The 16,936-nt window shown below is 32.0% G+C and overlaps 2 protein-coding genes across 3 annotated transcripts in view; one reads left to right on the top strand and one right to left on the bottom strand.

Annotated features, from left to right (window-relative positions):
- LOC123718469 (E3 ubiquitin-protein ligase MYCBP2) overlaps positions 1-16,936 on the bottom strand; it is an 85,582-nt gene that overhangs the window by 43,001 nt on the left and 25,645 nt on the right. The gene's annotated exons all lie outside the window — the stretch shown is intronic.
- On the top strand, positions 2,979-14,584 carry LOC123718471. 2 transcript variants are annotated; one of them, XM_045674988.1, is made up of 3 exons: positions 2,979-3,177; positions 12,806-12,994; positions 13,143-14,584. In XM_045674988.1, the coding sequence occupies exons 2-3, from the start codon at positions 12,833-12,835 to the stop codon at positions 14,316-14,318; spliced, it is 1,338 nt and encodes a 445-aa protein (XP_045530944.1). In that variant the 5' UTR covers positions 2,979-3,177; positions 12,806-12,832; the 3' UTR covers positions 14,319-14,584. The 2 variants fall into 2 exon arrangements, with proteins under 2 accessions (XP_045530944.1, XP_045530943.1); XM_045674987.1 differs by having other exon boundaries at positions 2,980-3,177; positions 12,802-12,994; positions 13,143-14,583.

The following is a 16,936-nucleotide window of genomic DNA, read 5'->3' as shown; positions in this document are numbered from 1 at the left end:
CAACCGATAATGAAATTATACTGACAACTAGTCGACATATAAACTTTTCCGGATTAAAGGTACCTCCTGTTTTAGAAGTTTAATTAAGAAAATACTAATACTATATACTTGAACAACATATTATACTTTCAATATTTGCCAGTGTTATCTAATTTTACCCTATTACATTACAATTACACTAACAGGAAAAAAACACAGTTAAATTTTCTTAACAATCAGTCTTTAACACTTCTGGTGCGCTTTCACACATTGTCATTTTTAAATAAAATAGGTCGAAAATGCAGGTATTATTATGATGATATTAATACAAACACAAAATGTAATAAATTAATATTAAATTAATAGTTTCATGTATACATTTATTCAAATGTTAACAAGTCTAAAGTGTATGTAAATACTAAACTAATTTATAGAAAAAATTGTTTCTAAATAAATTAACTTAATATAAAATAATTATCTGCATTCTAGAAAAAGAATATGTTTTCTAATATACTAAGTATTAAACAATTAAGAATAATGTTACAAATACAATGCATTCACGACAGAAGTAAACGTTTATATACGACTGTTAGTATGCGATGAAATCTATGAAACAGAAATTTCAAACCAATAGCTGTAATTACAAAGCGCCTGGGTTTCGTCTTAGCAATCCTTCCCTATATAAACAAGCTTCATACAGTATATGTGCATATACGTTATTCACTTTTAGCCGACAACTTTCAATGGTCCAAATATTTGAGAGAAGCGCTTATGTCAAGTCAGTCAGTTTGCGACGCGTCAATTATCAGCTGTCATCCTCTGTCACCAGTATAAAACATCTTGCCGTGGGTTGATGCATGGGGCATACATATTATATTTAATACTTTTCACCAATATTTTTAATAAAAGGTAGGAGACTACTGAAGTTTTTTTTTGTTCTCAGGCCAACAAAACACGGAATAAACTGCTCTGTAGAGCCAGTAGTATTAGCGGCAATAATATAATGTAATATCAGATTTTGGCTAGCAAAAGATGACTTAGGCAATTATATTTTAGAAATTTTGACGAATTTTAGAACTTTTCATGTTTATTAATTACACCTAGTCTTTATAGTTATTTGAAGCCCCGTAGACGTATACGTGATATAGTCCGTACTAACATTAGTTCGTATCCAGAATCCCTCATTACACCCATGATTAACGATTAAGCTACGGAGGCAATATCACTTGCAATATGTTTACACTTCTTCTTGTGCTGTCTACACACAAAATATTGTTAAAAATAACAAAATTAAATGTTAAGAAATGCTAAAATTAATTGTTAAAAATAAATATAAATTACTTAGCTTAACAAAAAGAAAAACACAAACCCTACAAGCATGGCCTTTCCAGGAATACCTCTGGTACAAAAAAAATAGCTTGTTTATTCATATAGTCAACTTAGTGATAAGAAAGTAAAAGGCTTGCGGCGGCTCATTGGATGTATAAGATCTTATCCACAAATATAAGGTTATCAGTTGAAACATAACAATCAATGTAGATAAGCTTCGATCGAATCTGTACTGTATAGAACACTTATGTAAAATATACTGTATATATTATATAATAAAGCCGCTTTCCTCCGTCCATATGCTTAGATCTTTTAAACTACGATACGGATTTTGATGTTTATTTTTACTAAGTAATTTAAAAGATGGGTTTATATGTATAATATTATTTGCGTAAAATCAAAATCTGTAAGCTTAAATGTCTTTCTTAGTAGGTTTCCAATTTCTATGCTAACGAATTGCGAAAAATAGGTAGTTTGAAACAGTGGATGTTTAATAATTAGGTTGTCTTCCTATGAAGTAGCTTTACGTCAAATTTTTAAACGAAGTCGTACAATCCAAAAAAACAACTTAATGTTTCTTATCGACATTTATTAGGAGTAAAATCGTAAATTTTCAATGTCGATACTGGTAAAATATCTCAGAATAAAAAATTGCTTTAACGTGTAAAAAATTATATTTGCTTCTAAACTTATGTTTTCAAATGATTGTATATAAACATTTTTTTTAATTAGCTAACAAGATTTACACTGGCATTATAAATTTTTGTTTGCCCTAATTTCTACAAATATTTATAGATATAAAATACAAGTGCCTTCAGTAAAGGGAATACGGTACAAAGGTAAGAAGATTCTCTAAACAATTATTGACTCTGGGCGACCAATCCAGGTCCTCATTGAAACAATCCCACGACGTCGAGCCACTGCGGTAGTTAAAAATAGATACCAAAATCGTATCCACGGGTTTAATATATCACTATACATATATATACATTTTTATATGGATATAAAAGTTACTGAAATAACATGCAGAAAAATGTTGCAAAACAAACCTTATTATTATTGCATCAAACTGAAAGGAAAACAGCAAACTACGTATGACTAACAACTACTAATCTTTACTATGCAAAAAAAAATGTAAATTCTTAAACTAAATGTAAGATTATTCATTTTTTAGATTAAAGCACGATATCAAACGCAACAATGACATCATCGCGAAACGAGTTTTACCTTGTGAAGGTATAAATTACACGTTGTATTCAAAAGATACGTAACTTTAAAATCACATTAAAATATTTTTTAAATTAAAATACCTACGTGGTTGTAAAAATTAAAATGAGGCAGCAGAATAAAACTTTAAATTAAATTGTTTAATGAGTCTGATTTTTTACTTATTACGTATAGGTATATTTTAAGTCGTACGTAATAACATATTTTTGCATGTATTAGGTACCTATTTAATTAACACTGTGACAATAATGATTAAAAATGGTCGCATTTTCCCAACATCACATAAGCAATAAGAGCGAAGTAATCAAGCAATTCGTGCAATTTTAATGGCACATATATATTATACGTATTTACAATAACAATACAGACTACATATCAATTTACACGAGTCAATATAGGTATGGCTTCGCCTGCGTGAGTTTGACAGCTCCAACTCTCTCATATCTTAACCGAACGACAGTCGCTCGCGCGGGAATCAACATCGCGCATGTGCCGTGTTCAATTGCGCACAATCGTAAAATAAACCGTGGAAATTCCGACTGCGCATTGTTAATACACGCTATAAAGAAGCCATTTATCATACGACGCATTTTCCCAATATGGTGGGAAATAATGATTTTCTTTAAATGGATTTCTTCTCCGGTAAGAATTTTTAATTATTTAGTAAATCCTAGTTGTGTTCTGAAACGTTGGCATTCGATCAAAGTTTAAAAGCAAAAGGCACTTGAAAATAATTTAGACATTAGAACTAACACCTATGCGTCAAGGTTTGTTATAGCACGGTTACGGTAGACGTCGAGTGCACTGCAAATAAATTACTTGCAATAATACTGATAATTAATGTTAGCAATATGGTTGGGTAGTTAATATTATCGAGAATTATTGGAAACAAGATAAGGATAAAAATTGCAGCCATTTTAGCCTACGCATTACAATTACGTAACACATAACACAAAAATCATACAACATTGTTTGTAGTAGAAATTTAATCAATTTGAGCCGGGGATGTCAGTGGAGTGCCAAAATCCCCGACTAAAGTTCCTTCTGAGTAAACATCGCAAGTCTCTTCACGAGAGGCTACAGTTAAACATACATGTGCACGCTCTATTTGGCCCTAACCTAACAAGTTAAACTAATAATAAATTAACTTGTAGGAAATTATTTATTTACTATACGTAATAAATAGTAACGTAAAACGAATGAATACGTCAACCTTTGTGTTAAAGCTATTTTTTAAATATTCACAGTAAATAAATCAATATCAGTTGATAAGATGTAAAAGTCAATATCGAGGCTTTGATGTACGAACAAAGGTTTCAAAGCTTTAAAAGCACTCAAAGGACGTGTGAAATGGCTTTGATACTATCAAGTGCATTGCGTAACTAGAATTATCGGGTAGAACTATTTGATGCAATTTACAACAGCTTTGTCCCAATCTACTGTGGATATGAAAGTTTATTCCAATATTTTGTATCCAAATGATTTAGTAAAGGCAATCGATATAATATCTTGTAAAGAGTTATCCGTAAAATAGTATTATTATGGCCAAAGCGATGTTTATTTAACAGAATATTTTTTATTAATTATTTAGATTAGATTTAATTTAAAAAATTTAGATGACATTGGATTTAGAATTAAGCTTTAAAATATATATATTCGTTCGTTTTACTTACTTTGTTTTCTAAATTAAAGATTTTATTCACACCAAAAACACCAAGCAACAGGTTACCTGTTGCCTATAACTTATAGTAAATTATACTTGTTTTATTATTAACGTCAGTTATAAACTACTCAACGGATAACCAAACCACAGACAATCAAGACAAAATATTATTTGTATTTTCTTATGTATTTCTGATACCACCTTTGTATATGACAACGCAGTACACAGAAGTATGAGAAGTTTCATTAAGTCGAATTTATAATAATACTCGGGTCTTGACGACAGTTTCAATATAAATAATAATTATAAGAGTTTAAGAGTAGAGTAGGTACGTGTATTTTTAAACATGAAAGGCGTAACGATTTATGAAAATGCAGGTTGGAATTTAATTTTTTATATAATCCGCGTCAATAAGATCTAATCTTGCTCGGACCGAGTAGTCCAATTGGATGCAATTTATCCACGTAAATTTGTTTCTTGTTTAAAATAAATTTATATTTGATTCATAGAATTCTTGAGTATTTGCACTTTTTTTAATTACGTTTCTCTAATGATAAAATTATATAACCTTAAAAGGGTGGACTTACACCCTTTCAGATGGATTTTAAGTAAAATTCTGACTCGAGCTGATAATGTAACTTTTACTCACTCGACTATCGTATGTCAATTCCAATACGTTTCTGACATAATAAAGTGAGATTTTTTCCTTAGCTAACCAAAACTTGCTATTATTACGCATACAAAATGATACCTGCTTTATATCATCATACATCGTTTGTTTGCGTTTAATCTTAATGTGGCATAATGACTTGCTCAACGAATACATTCGAATTATAATGTAAACAGAAAACTGACTTAGCAAGAACTTGAAACTAAATATCCCAAGTAGTTATGAGAAATGGTATTGTAAACAAAAACTCAGCATGAAACAAAGTAAGAAATATTAGATTACAATAAAATATATTTCGTATTACCAAAGAGCAGTGTCGGCTTAGTGGCTTCAGCGTGCGTCATCCCTGAGTTCGTAGGTTCGATTTCCAGCAGTGCACCAATGGAATTTCTTTCTATTTGCACATTTTATATTCGCTTGAACGATGAGGTAGGAGATTGTGAGGATACCGGCTTGCCTTTGACCCAAAAAGTCGACGGTGTGTTTCAGGCACAGGAGGCTGATCACCTACTTGCCTATTAGATTGACAAATGATCTTGAAGGTTGTAGCGCCACTGACTTTTTTATTACCAAAAAGCTGTACAGTATTTTATCTTACTTAATCATTATTCAATAAAACTATAGATTAGGTAAGGTGTTACTATGCTTTGTTGAAATCGTTACCTAGAGACATACAATTCAGTAGCTGCAGAAACAAATAAAATTATTGAGACAGTTTATTTGAAATAAGTACGCCTGTGTTAGTATTATGAAAGATTTTAATGAAAACGCCGCAAATATTAAGGTATGTTTTGACACGATTGTAGCGTCTAAAATAAAATAAAAATCAAAGCATTTTTTCTTGTACAAAATATTTATATACTCAACATATACTTCTAGTTTTGCACTATTTATTTTCCTATTCGTAAAAATTCGAATACGGTTCAAATTAAAATTTTAATCAAAATACCAAACAACCAATAAAACCAACATTGGCGGGGATTGAGGACATCCATAACGGGGCTTTCGATCCATTTTGCAAACGTTCTTTGAGTATCAGTACGACTAATATCTGTATAGTAATTAAACCGGACACACCAGAAGCGCCATAAAAAGCTATATATCGATTTTAAATTTTATCAATCTCAGTTTTTTTATTTAAACAAACTTTCAGTATTTTATATACAATATATAATATAGTCTAGATATGATTTTATTTTTAACTTTTATTTCGTTCCTAGAAATGTCAATTTAAATATTTCGTGCGCTCTAAAAGCTATTAAAGCTTATAGGGCTTATCTGATGCATCTCACGCACAAATTCAGCTTTTTTAGATGAAACTAACGGTCAGGAGTCAGATATATTTGTTCGGGTTACTAATTTAATTGTAATAAAAAAATTGTCCCTATGAATCCAAGGCTATAATTCAAAATTGTGACTTACCTAGCGTGTGGTTTAGAATGGGTCTTAGCACCTACAGCTATTCAAGATTTTTTACAGAATTTATCATAATTTTGATTTCTGATTGTACGATATTATACCATAAGTGTACAATAGCCAGGTCGGTAATGTAATTTTCAAGCGGGAAGTAGCGAATTACCGTTTAATTCAATTATCGCGGCAATAGTCCATCGTCCGTATAAAGAAACGACATTATTGTTTCAATAACTATAAAATGAACAACGAGAAGAATCGAATATGATATATGTTATTTTCTACTTGATGCGAGTTCACAGAAAAATATTTATATTTTATTCAAATAGAATGGCGTAAAAGTCATCTACAATAATTATTTTCTATAAATAAGTTTACAAAATAAAGAAAACGAACCTCAGGTTGACGCGGAACAAAAATATAGAAAATGAAATATACATCAAATCATAAAACGGAGGAAACGTAATAAACAGTGAGGCGGAGTCAAATTACACTTTGTTTTCTACTTACCCATTCTAGACTAAAGTTTCTACTTCAGCGTTTATCCAACTATTTATTACATCAAGCAGCATTTCAAATTTTCAAATACCTATAATAAATTAAAAAAGCACTACTGAAAACGCAATCACTATTTTACAATTAGTTAATTAAAATTATTAAATGTCCTCTCCTTTGTATGTTCAGTCGTGCATCAACGTGTAATTATAATTGAAATACATCAAATTCCAATGAAATAATGAATAATATTTTTTTTAAAAATAGGTTGTTATGCATTTTTAACCGCTGAATGAATCGAGTTACCGTACACTTCTTAAACATTCTCTGTAAAACAAACGTGTTCACAATATAAAAATAAATAATATGGGTTTTTTTAATCTTTATTCCGTATTGTGATAATATTGTCCACCAAATATCAGCTAAACGAATTACACGACCACAATACATAGCATTGTTTTAAGTATCCGTTAACAAAATTGTCGTTATAATCTTATATGTTTATAAAAAACTTGAAACACCGAAGCAGGAGGTTATCAATTCAACGTGACGTCTTTTAAGTTATTTTTTCCCAGCTTTCGGAAATTAGTGCGTTGATAACTAGTATCTTTCGAAAAGATTCTGTAAGCCGGTTTCATATATTTGGCGTTCCTTAATTGCTTCAAACATGAAATGCCGCACGCAATTCGATCACCTGTTAAAATTCTTATACAAAAAAATATAATATATGTCTCACTGATGGATTCGACCTGTGAATTTATGTCTTACGATAATTACTTCAAGAAAGCTTTTGCGATATATAAGCTCGTGTAAATACTAAAAAAGGAATAGCCATTAACTATGACACTCTAAAGCACAACTTCATAATAAATATAATATTTGTTTATTCATTAGAACTAATTAGTATTATTATTAAAGAACGGATCCGCCTCTTTAATTACATCGCGGACCAAAAATCTATAGAAATAAATGAGTATTTAGTTGCTTGAAGGTTGTTTAGTTTTAATGTTTATAATGTGTACAACGTTCTTAATATCAAAATAACAGGGTTTTAAAACAATATATATATTAACATAAAGTGCTCTGCGTCATTTATAATTCATAAAAATTATTTACAATGCTTGGGTGTTTTCGTAACGCTTATTCTGAATAAAAAGACCTCTTTCGATAGACCCCTAGAGTTCGTTCAAGGTCCGCTTCTTTTTTAGAATTAAATTGTTTTTACTCATAATTTATAATTGCGATGTACATAACAAACTAAGCATAATTGTAGAGAAATTAAGTCTCATTGTGTGGTCTTAATGTTCATTTTTGATCAACGCGAGCATTACCTATCGCCATAATTTTTGTATACCCAAAGAGGTACAAGCTCAACCGAATTATTCAGGCTCTGAATTCCACGTATATATAAACTGTGAAAACTGCATACTTATATAGAAAATCCTTGCAAACTACTTAACTATAATACAAGATTTTAAATCCAATTAAAAGGTTTACAGATTTAACAATAATATGAGATGGAGAAAATTCGTGTAGGTGACCTTGTGTGTTAGACTTGGCTTGATTTAGTGACATTAAATGTGTTTTAAGGAACGAACATTTTTAAAGAGTTGCGCGTGGAATTGAACATATCTAGTGTTAATAAAAGCCGTTGTATAGTGCAGATAGCTGATAAAATTATGAATGTTTAGTGTAGTTATGAAATGTAAAAGCGAGCAGTTGGGTAATTGTAGTCCTTCTAGAGTATTAAAGGTTACACAGCGCAGCAATTGAGGACAATCGAACTACGTATAACCTGATTTAATTTTCATCGCCTTGTAAATAAGCTTTGGCGATATTTGTATTGACATAATAAATCTCGATTTGCTAAGTGCAACTAAATGTATGTAATATTGTATCAGCTAAGATGCTCTGTATAATCAGGTGCAGGTTGATACAAGCAGATTTCCAAGAAACTAAAACTCATTAAACAGTATGCAACCCCGTTGTCTGTTCCAAGCACATCCGGTGAACAATATCAGAGCGTTATTAAAGGCTTTTGCACAACTAAATCCTATTTATGTATTAGCTTTCTTCGATATTTATTTTCTCCTTTGTGATTTCCGTTATTTAAAATGTAAATTGGAATAAATTGAAAAATAGGTTGTCTTAAGAACAGCTGTATCGCAGTAAACGAGAAGTTTTAACCCAATTTGACATTTACATAGTTATACACACATTTCCGTCCAGTTTATAAACCAGTATTGTTTGTTACAACGAACATTTTCTACGTTCAATCGTTAAATACTAATATCGTTGTAACATTAATCTGTGTGTGATACACGTGATTTTTGAGTTTTAAACATGCCGGTGTCCTTCAGCAAATGAGCAGGTGTTAATTGAGGCAGACAGACCACACTTTCAACACAGGCTTAGAACGCACGACCTCATGGTGATCACAAGCTGAACCCCTAAGACATCTCGATATAATACGTCAAATAATATAGGAACATAAAAGGCAAAATTTATATAGACTTTCGTGATCACAAAATTATTACAGTGCATTCGATAAACAAATATGTTATAAAATCTGAGCCAGACTTCCGCTGCGCAATATTTGAAAAAATATTTTAATATAGTTTTCGTTTCAATTACCTATGGTTAGGTAGACTTTAGACTTCCTGTGTCTATGTTCGTGTTCGTTCGTATCGTTCGTGAAAATGCTAATCTATACAGTGGGAAACGCGAATTTTTAGGTTTGATTCCCGACGTAACCTTAAAAAATGCCCCAAATATGAATAACACACGCCGTAGCTTCGCCACTTTATACGTTTAAGTTTTTTTATACCTGCTATGCAGTGTGGGTTAAGAAAAGAAAGAGGGAGTAATTACAAAGACACGAAAAGGAATGCTTAGGTGGTTTGGCCATGTAGGACGGATGAATGAGAATGAAGAAGCCAAAAGTGGATGTTGAATTTGGGTCGGGTAGCCCTTGTCGTACATACCTGGACCAAATCCTGGAGATACTAGTCAAAGTTATATATTGAATGTCATGAAATCGGTGAAACATCGAAGCATCGAGAGGTAAGCCAATACTTAAGCAATTAGCCTCTGCCTACCCCTTTGGCAAACAGGCGTCATGATATAAATAAATAATTATTTATCAAGTAGCTCAACATAAAAAGTCGTATACAAATTTAGATCGCTCTCTCCAGTTTGTTCAAATTCCGAATTATAAATCAGTGTATGTTCAAAGCTAACCAAAACTAGAAATCGAATGTTATATTTTAACACCTTTGTTCGTAATTATTCTACCTTTACGAACGTGCTCTGGCCACGGCGTTCCGCGTTATAAATTACAGTAAATAGTTTCAAGTTATAATGTAGAGTACATTTCACAGGAACACATTGTGTATTTCTACAATATACTTTTAATTATTACTGTTATGTGTAAGAAATGTTTTTTTTTATAACGGATACGAAAGGCAATATATTTACAAAAAGGAAATAATCCATGTCGCGTCGTCACCAAGAGTGCGTTTGTACAATAAATTATATAACAAACTTCTATTAGTACATTAAGAAAAACGCGTGCGTGAACTCTATTCTTGCGTTTTTTTCACACACTTTCCGAAGCCTACAAAAGAAATGCCCAAAACCCTTTCCACTTTAGCAGAATACTTACTACCTAAGTACATTCGACTTTTATTTTACAACGTATACACAATATTGAAAAATCTACACAATAACATTTTACCCCACCCTGAAAAGTTCCATTTATTATCAGTTTATGTCAATGAAATCGCAATTAAGTTAACTGTAAACATATAAAACAAACACCTCCCTTATTGCTTTTGAGTTTATTTGATAAAATGACGTGGTCCCAATATCAAATAGGCATGCATAATTATTTCTGAAAATTCATATTTTATATTTTTTGAACGTCAATAAATACCGAATACAATATCAGTATTCAAAATAATAGATATACGTTTTACATGTTTTATGGACCTTTAGCTACGGTCGATATGAAGTAAGAAATTTATTTACACTACACAAAGAAATAATTATTATATTAATACCAATTATAATAATTATTATTATCCGCGCTAGTTCTCACTTAGATTTGAGACCACGGCCTATAAGAACGATTAACAATGGTCATTTAAATTAAGGTTAAATAACTTAAGGTATCTTTAAACGGTACCAGCGAAAAATAACTTGCGCGAGTTATGTAACCTAACTTTAGTTAAATTACATATAAATAGTTTAGGTAATAATTAGAGCAGTGTTGGCCTAGTGGCTTCAGCGTGCCACTCTCATCCCTGAGGTCGTAGGTTTGATCCCCGGCCTTGCACCAATGGATTTTCTTTCTATGTATGCATTTAACATTCGCTCGAACGGTGAAGGAAAACATCGTGAGAAAACTGGATTACCTGAGACCCGGCGTGCGTCAGGCACAGAAGGCTAATCACCTACTTGCCTATTCGAATAACAAATGATCATGAAACAGATACAGAAATCTGAGGCCCAGGCCTAAAAAGGTTGTAGCGCCATTGTTTTTTTAAAGTATATTATGACTGAATTTTTTACAATACTAATGAATAGTTTAAACTAAGGTAATGGTCTTTAACAGTCTTAGTGTTCTATAATGTTTTTGTTCATGTGAAATGCACTTGAACTTATATTCAATACACTAGGTTTATTAACTCGAAATGTTTAGTACTCTTTAGGCGCCTTATTCCTGTCGTGTCAAGAAGTAGGATTGCCTTAAAATTCACATAATAATAATGTTTGCCCTATGCCTACCACAAATTACAATCACCTAGAAGCATAAACCAAATGTAAATAATCATCGTACACTTGAAGCTAATATTGAGCCCTTTAGTTTTTACCACTCTTACAAATTGTATTTTAACATTCTCGTTTCCGGTAATGTCCATAAGTGTAATTTAGATTTATGAACCCTTAGATAAGCCAAGTTCTTTTTGTTAGCATCGCAACCTCTCTACCCCTAATTTTGTGTTAGTTATAAGCTCATATTTAAAATCATTAAAGTTAGTTGTTACCCAGCTTCAAACAAAGAGTTATTTAAACATCTACATACAAAAAAACGCCACCGAACGTAACTCGCGAATGATTAAATTTTCTTATTCAGCGCAATTTAACCACTGCTGTTTCATTAATTACACGTTACATTTAAAGAATTCAATTAGACTCGACCATTTAGCGGTTATCCACCGAAGTATACGGTTCAAATAACATAATGTTGTATTCGATTTAATGAATCGAATTGCACCACATATTCCAGAAATAGATCAAATTCGAATTCCGCGTGAGATGCGATCGCGCGTACATAAATCCAAAAACATCTTAATAACGCTAAAATAGCTTAAAGCTGCAATTAGTTAAGCCAGCAGACGAAGTATTTACTTTTCTTATTGGTACACATTCTTGTAATACACCGTTTCTGTAGGTGCATGACAATGTAATATAACAAGGGTGCGGTCACCTGGAAAGGAATGTCTGGCAATAGTAATCATTTCTTCATTATTATTAACTATGACCGTAGGTCCACGTAGACCAAAATAAACAGAAACAGAAAAATAAACGATAAAAGACATCATTAATGAATCAAAGTTTTTTTAGTAAAGAGATATTGATACAATATTAAACACAATGTTGAAGGAATTGGCTTCCGTATAATGTGTATAACTAACTACATATTACTGAACTCTGACAGATTATATAAATAATTTATATTAAGTTAAAATCATTGGTATAAAGGTGATAAACCCTAATCAATTAATTAGGAAATAGGCCGTAAATGAGAACGCAGGACGCTATCAGCCCAACGATAGCCTTGCTAATTCACACAAACGTTTCTTTAGCACTATTCGTGAACCGCACCGCGTATCTGATAACACTCTGATAACGATACCTAACTGAGTCACATATCTACCGACTTGCAAGTAATACACACGGATTTATTAAATATCAATATTTTTTCATAATACGCAATATAAATAAAAAATATTGCTTTCAGGAAGACCAGAACCTTGAAATGGTGACGTGACATGTTAAGCATGCGGTGGGTGATCTGGTGGAATATTCTAATAGCGCTCTACGCGCCAACTCCTTCCGAAGGACAGACAGCCACGCCGACCATTTGCGAGGAAGAAGCCTGCCGCTGTGACTCATTTACAAGGGTCATATGCAGCTGTACGAAGGAGTTAGAGGTGTGTATAGATTTCTAGTGCCATCTATTTCCACCACATTAATTGTATGAGTACCTCGTGATCGTTGATCGGGTAGCCATTATGACTAATGGTTCTCTTTCAGTTATCTAAATAATACATATATTAATAATCTTATAATATATTACAGGAAGTGACTCTCAGGCCACAAGGTGCTTATAGAATACCACCTATGACCACTGGTATAAGCATAGAAGGATGTCATAGTGTAACATTTCTTCAAAATACAATTCGAAATCTTATTCAACTAAGAACTGTAGAATTAAAGAATATTAGCAACATAGTGATCCGTGAACGAGCTTTGGATTGGTCTCCCTTTAGCAGAGACAGTGAAATGAATCCGGGAATTCGGTTAACAATAGAAAATAGTACAGTAAGTGAAATAGCATCTCACTCTATTCAAGGAAGAATTGACGAAGTGCTTATCAGCAACAGCCGGATTATTAATTTACGGCCTTTCGCGTTTTCTAGTCTAACGGGTGTGAAAAGTGTCGAATTCATTAACAATGATTTTAACAATATAGACATACAGACTTTTAAAAAGTTTGCTTCATCTAATTTTATAATACGCGGTGGAACTATACGTAATTTACCAAGTAGATTTTTATCAGATGTAGAAGTTACTAATTTATTTCGACTGGATGGCGTTAAAATAAAATATTTATCAAGTTTGACGTTTCTTGTCACCGCACCAAAGAGAATTCTGATAGAAAATAATGTTATTGATACAATAGAAGGTGATTGCTTTCACATGGTTTCTAGAGGTCCCATAACCTTTAGAAATAATTCTGTAACTGCATTAAATAAGGGAGCTTTATTGGGTTTTTCTGTGCAAAGGGAAGTAATAGCAGTAATGGGCCGACAAGAATTATTAATAGATAATAATACCATAACTAATTTAACTCCCGCCGCTTTAATGTATAATCAAACAGATCTTACACTGCGCGTTGATGGACTAAATTTAAATAATTCTTGCACTTGTGAGCTGGCAGAAGAATGGCATGATGTTTATAATAAGCAAGGCGGAATTATAAACTGCTGGTACGATTTGGAAGGTTATTTTATTTCGCTGCCGACTTTCGTCAGTATACGATGTGGAACCTTTAAACAAACGTTTTGGATCTTTGTCGCGGTAGGCGTTCTATTTATTGTATTAGCCGCCGGCATTGCTATATTTTTCATAGTCAAAAAGGAGAACGAAAAGAAAAAGAAATTACAAATAGTTTTACCAGACGGTAAGACGTATAAAGAAACTGAGTTTCATGTTATCGTGGAAAGAGCTGAGCTACTTACGACAGACTTATGAAAATAGTGATCATTTTCCTAACATGTAAAGTTAACGTATAGTTGCATAGAAAACTATCCAAATCAAACATTCCTTGAGAGGATAGAGTTAAGTACATACTTCTACCTCAGGTAATCAAGCAAATGAGGATGTGCCAAGTCCGGTTTAATTTAGTCTCCAACAGTATTATTATGTAAATTTATAACAGGTTAATCTAGAGTTAAGTGGTTTGTAATAAATTTATTAATAAACAGTACAACAACAAAGCTCCATTATTAATCCCCTACTTAATAAATATGTATACTAATACATGTTAATAATTTAAATATTATTAACGATTATAAAATGGTTATTAACGAGTTAACAATCATCAATATGGGATAAAATGTGTATATGTATATGAAATTCAGTGTTCGCTTAGCGGCTGTGCATCAATGGACTTTATAAAACGCATTAAAACTCGCCCGTACGGTGAACGAAAACACTGTGAGGAAACCACAACCACTTCAGACTCACATAGTCGGCGGCACAGAAAGCGGAAGCGGCGGAACTTACCAATTGGAAATAAAAATATCACAAAACAGATATCTGAGGCCCAGACCTAAAAGACTGTAGCGCCATTGGTGTATGAAATACTATTTACGGCATAAAAAAAACTTTGGTAAAAACTTATTGTTTTTTTGAATTAAGCACATTCAACTGAAAATGAAACCGATGATGTCAATAATTTTATTTGCAACCAAATGTGTTTAAATAACTAGGTGAAATACATGTATTACACTTATCAGATGGTTTAATTAGAAATTTTATATTCGTAAGTTTGTTATGATTAATATAGTGCTTCTAGCGAATTTTAATTATTTACAATTTATATGTTATTAAAAATATTTGTGGTACTTATGTTGTCATTGCGAATGTATGAATTTATAAATTTTACGTAGTCACTATAATACAATTGCATAGAAATTGTCAACATAGATTTTTATCCTCTATATAAAACTATGTACCGTAGTCATTAGGTATATGACTCATTAAAATTTCAACGTCGCTTGCCGTTATAGAATATAAAAAAAAACACTTCATCTTACTTTCCTACTAATAGCTAATACTCTTACTGAACTATTATCATCGTAGCGCTTCTATGTACTTCAATCATAATAGCGATAACAACGATGTTTACAGCGAAAATGATTAAGACCTTATACACAATAGTGTATTTTACTGGTTCATTTTTATAATAAAAAGTAGTCCTTCACTTATAAAATAAATCAGTCATTAGTGCAGCTTACTTATCCAAACATAAAGAGACGGATGAGTACATAAGTTAAAAAATGAGATTAATTTTGTTTTTATGAATGAGTAAGTGGTTAAGTTGCGTTTTTCTCTTGAAGTACAACTATTTTCTAAACTTCAACTTTCCATTTATCTGCTGTATTTATCGCAATCCAATAATTTATCAGGCTTTGTGAATATTATTTAACCTTACAAGAATCACAGATTTACAATCATTCACGTTGTACTTTACCCCTGTAAACATCATTCCATTACGATTACTAATTGTTATAAGATCTGACGGGACAGTTATAAAAAGCAGTTACGGCAGTCCATGGCTACCAATTTTAGTGGGTGCACTGCCGGCTTTTGAGACAGGAGTAATATCTCTTTTTAAATAATTGGAGGTCGTATTTCCCACTAAATATAGCAACCGGGAGCTTCTTTTGCGAACTAGCGAACACTCAAAGTAACAAGTATACTAATATAATATTCTTAGAATGGAGGATCACTGTGCGGAGAACCAAGTTTTATTGAATAGCGACTAAAGTTTTCCATTTCCGTTTATATCTGTCCTATTGTAACATTGTTAAAAAGCGACCCAGGTCACCGCGAGGCATTTATTTAATTTACTTTAAGCGTATCAATGACGTGCTTGGCTGCGAAATTCATTTTGATACTTTTGCAAAGATCTTTGTGCACTAGCAATCCCAGATAGAAGTAAATAAATGATAAAACGTGTTATAGGATTAAGATATTTTTACCTATTCATAAACCCTAAATGTGACTGAATGAACCGTTCTAAAGTCTCCTTTCACTACACTAGAACTACATGACAGTAAGGTACGAAAAAATACTTTTCTTAAAAAGGGCTGGACATTTAGAGGTATTAGACTGTTGTAGTTTTTATTAAGGAGGTCTAAGTATGTTTTTATATTATTGTTTATATTTTAAATAACAACTAAACATCTTAAGAATACTAATATATAATAGACATAGATCTAAAGGTTCGTGGTAATAACAGTTGATTGTTCGCCATCATAATTATCAGGGATTTAAATAAAATCTTTCACTGCCTATAAAATTAATATATGAAATTTCTTAAACATACGTTGTCGTGTCCCAAAGACTTAAATTTTATACAACAGGGGGCAAACGGCCAGGAGGCTTATCTGATGTTAGGTGACACTCCCATGGACACTCATCTTGCCAAAAGGATCAGAGGTGCGTTGCCGGCCTTTTAAGAGGGTATTGGCTTCGGAATAACGTACTTACAGAAATAATTATTTTTTTATGATGTACTTGCAATATGTTCTTAACTTTTCAACCGTTAATCGGACACTAGGCGTTTAGTTTTTGTCTTTTAT

This window comes from Pieris brassicae, chromosome Z (genome assembly GCF_905147105.1).
Source record: "Pieris brassicae chromosome Z, ilPieBrab1.1, whole genome shotgun sequence".
NCBI lineage: Eukaryota > Metazoa > Arthropoda > Insecta > Lepidoptera > Pieridae > Pieris > Pieris brassicae.
This window is presented reverse-complemented; position numbering and strand designations above follow the sequence as displayed.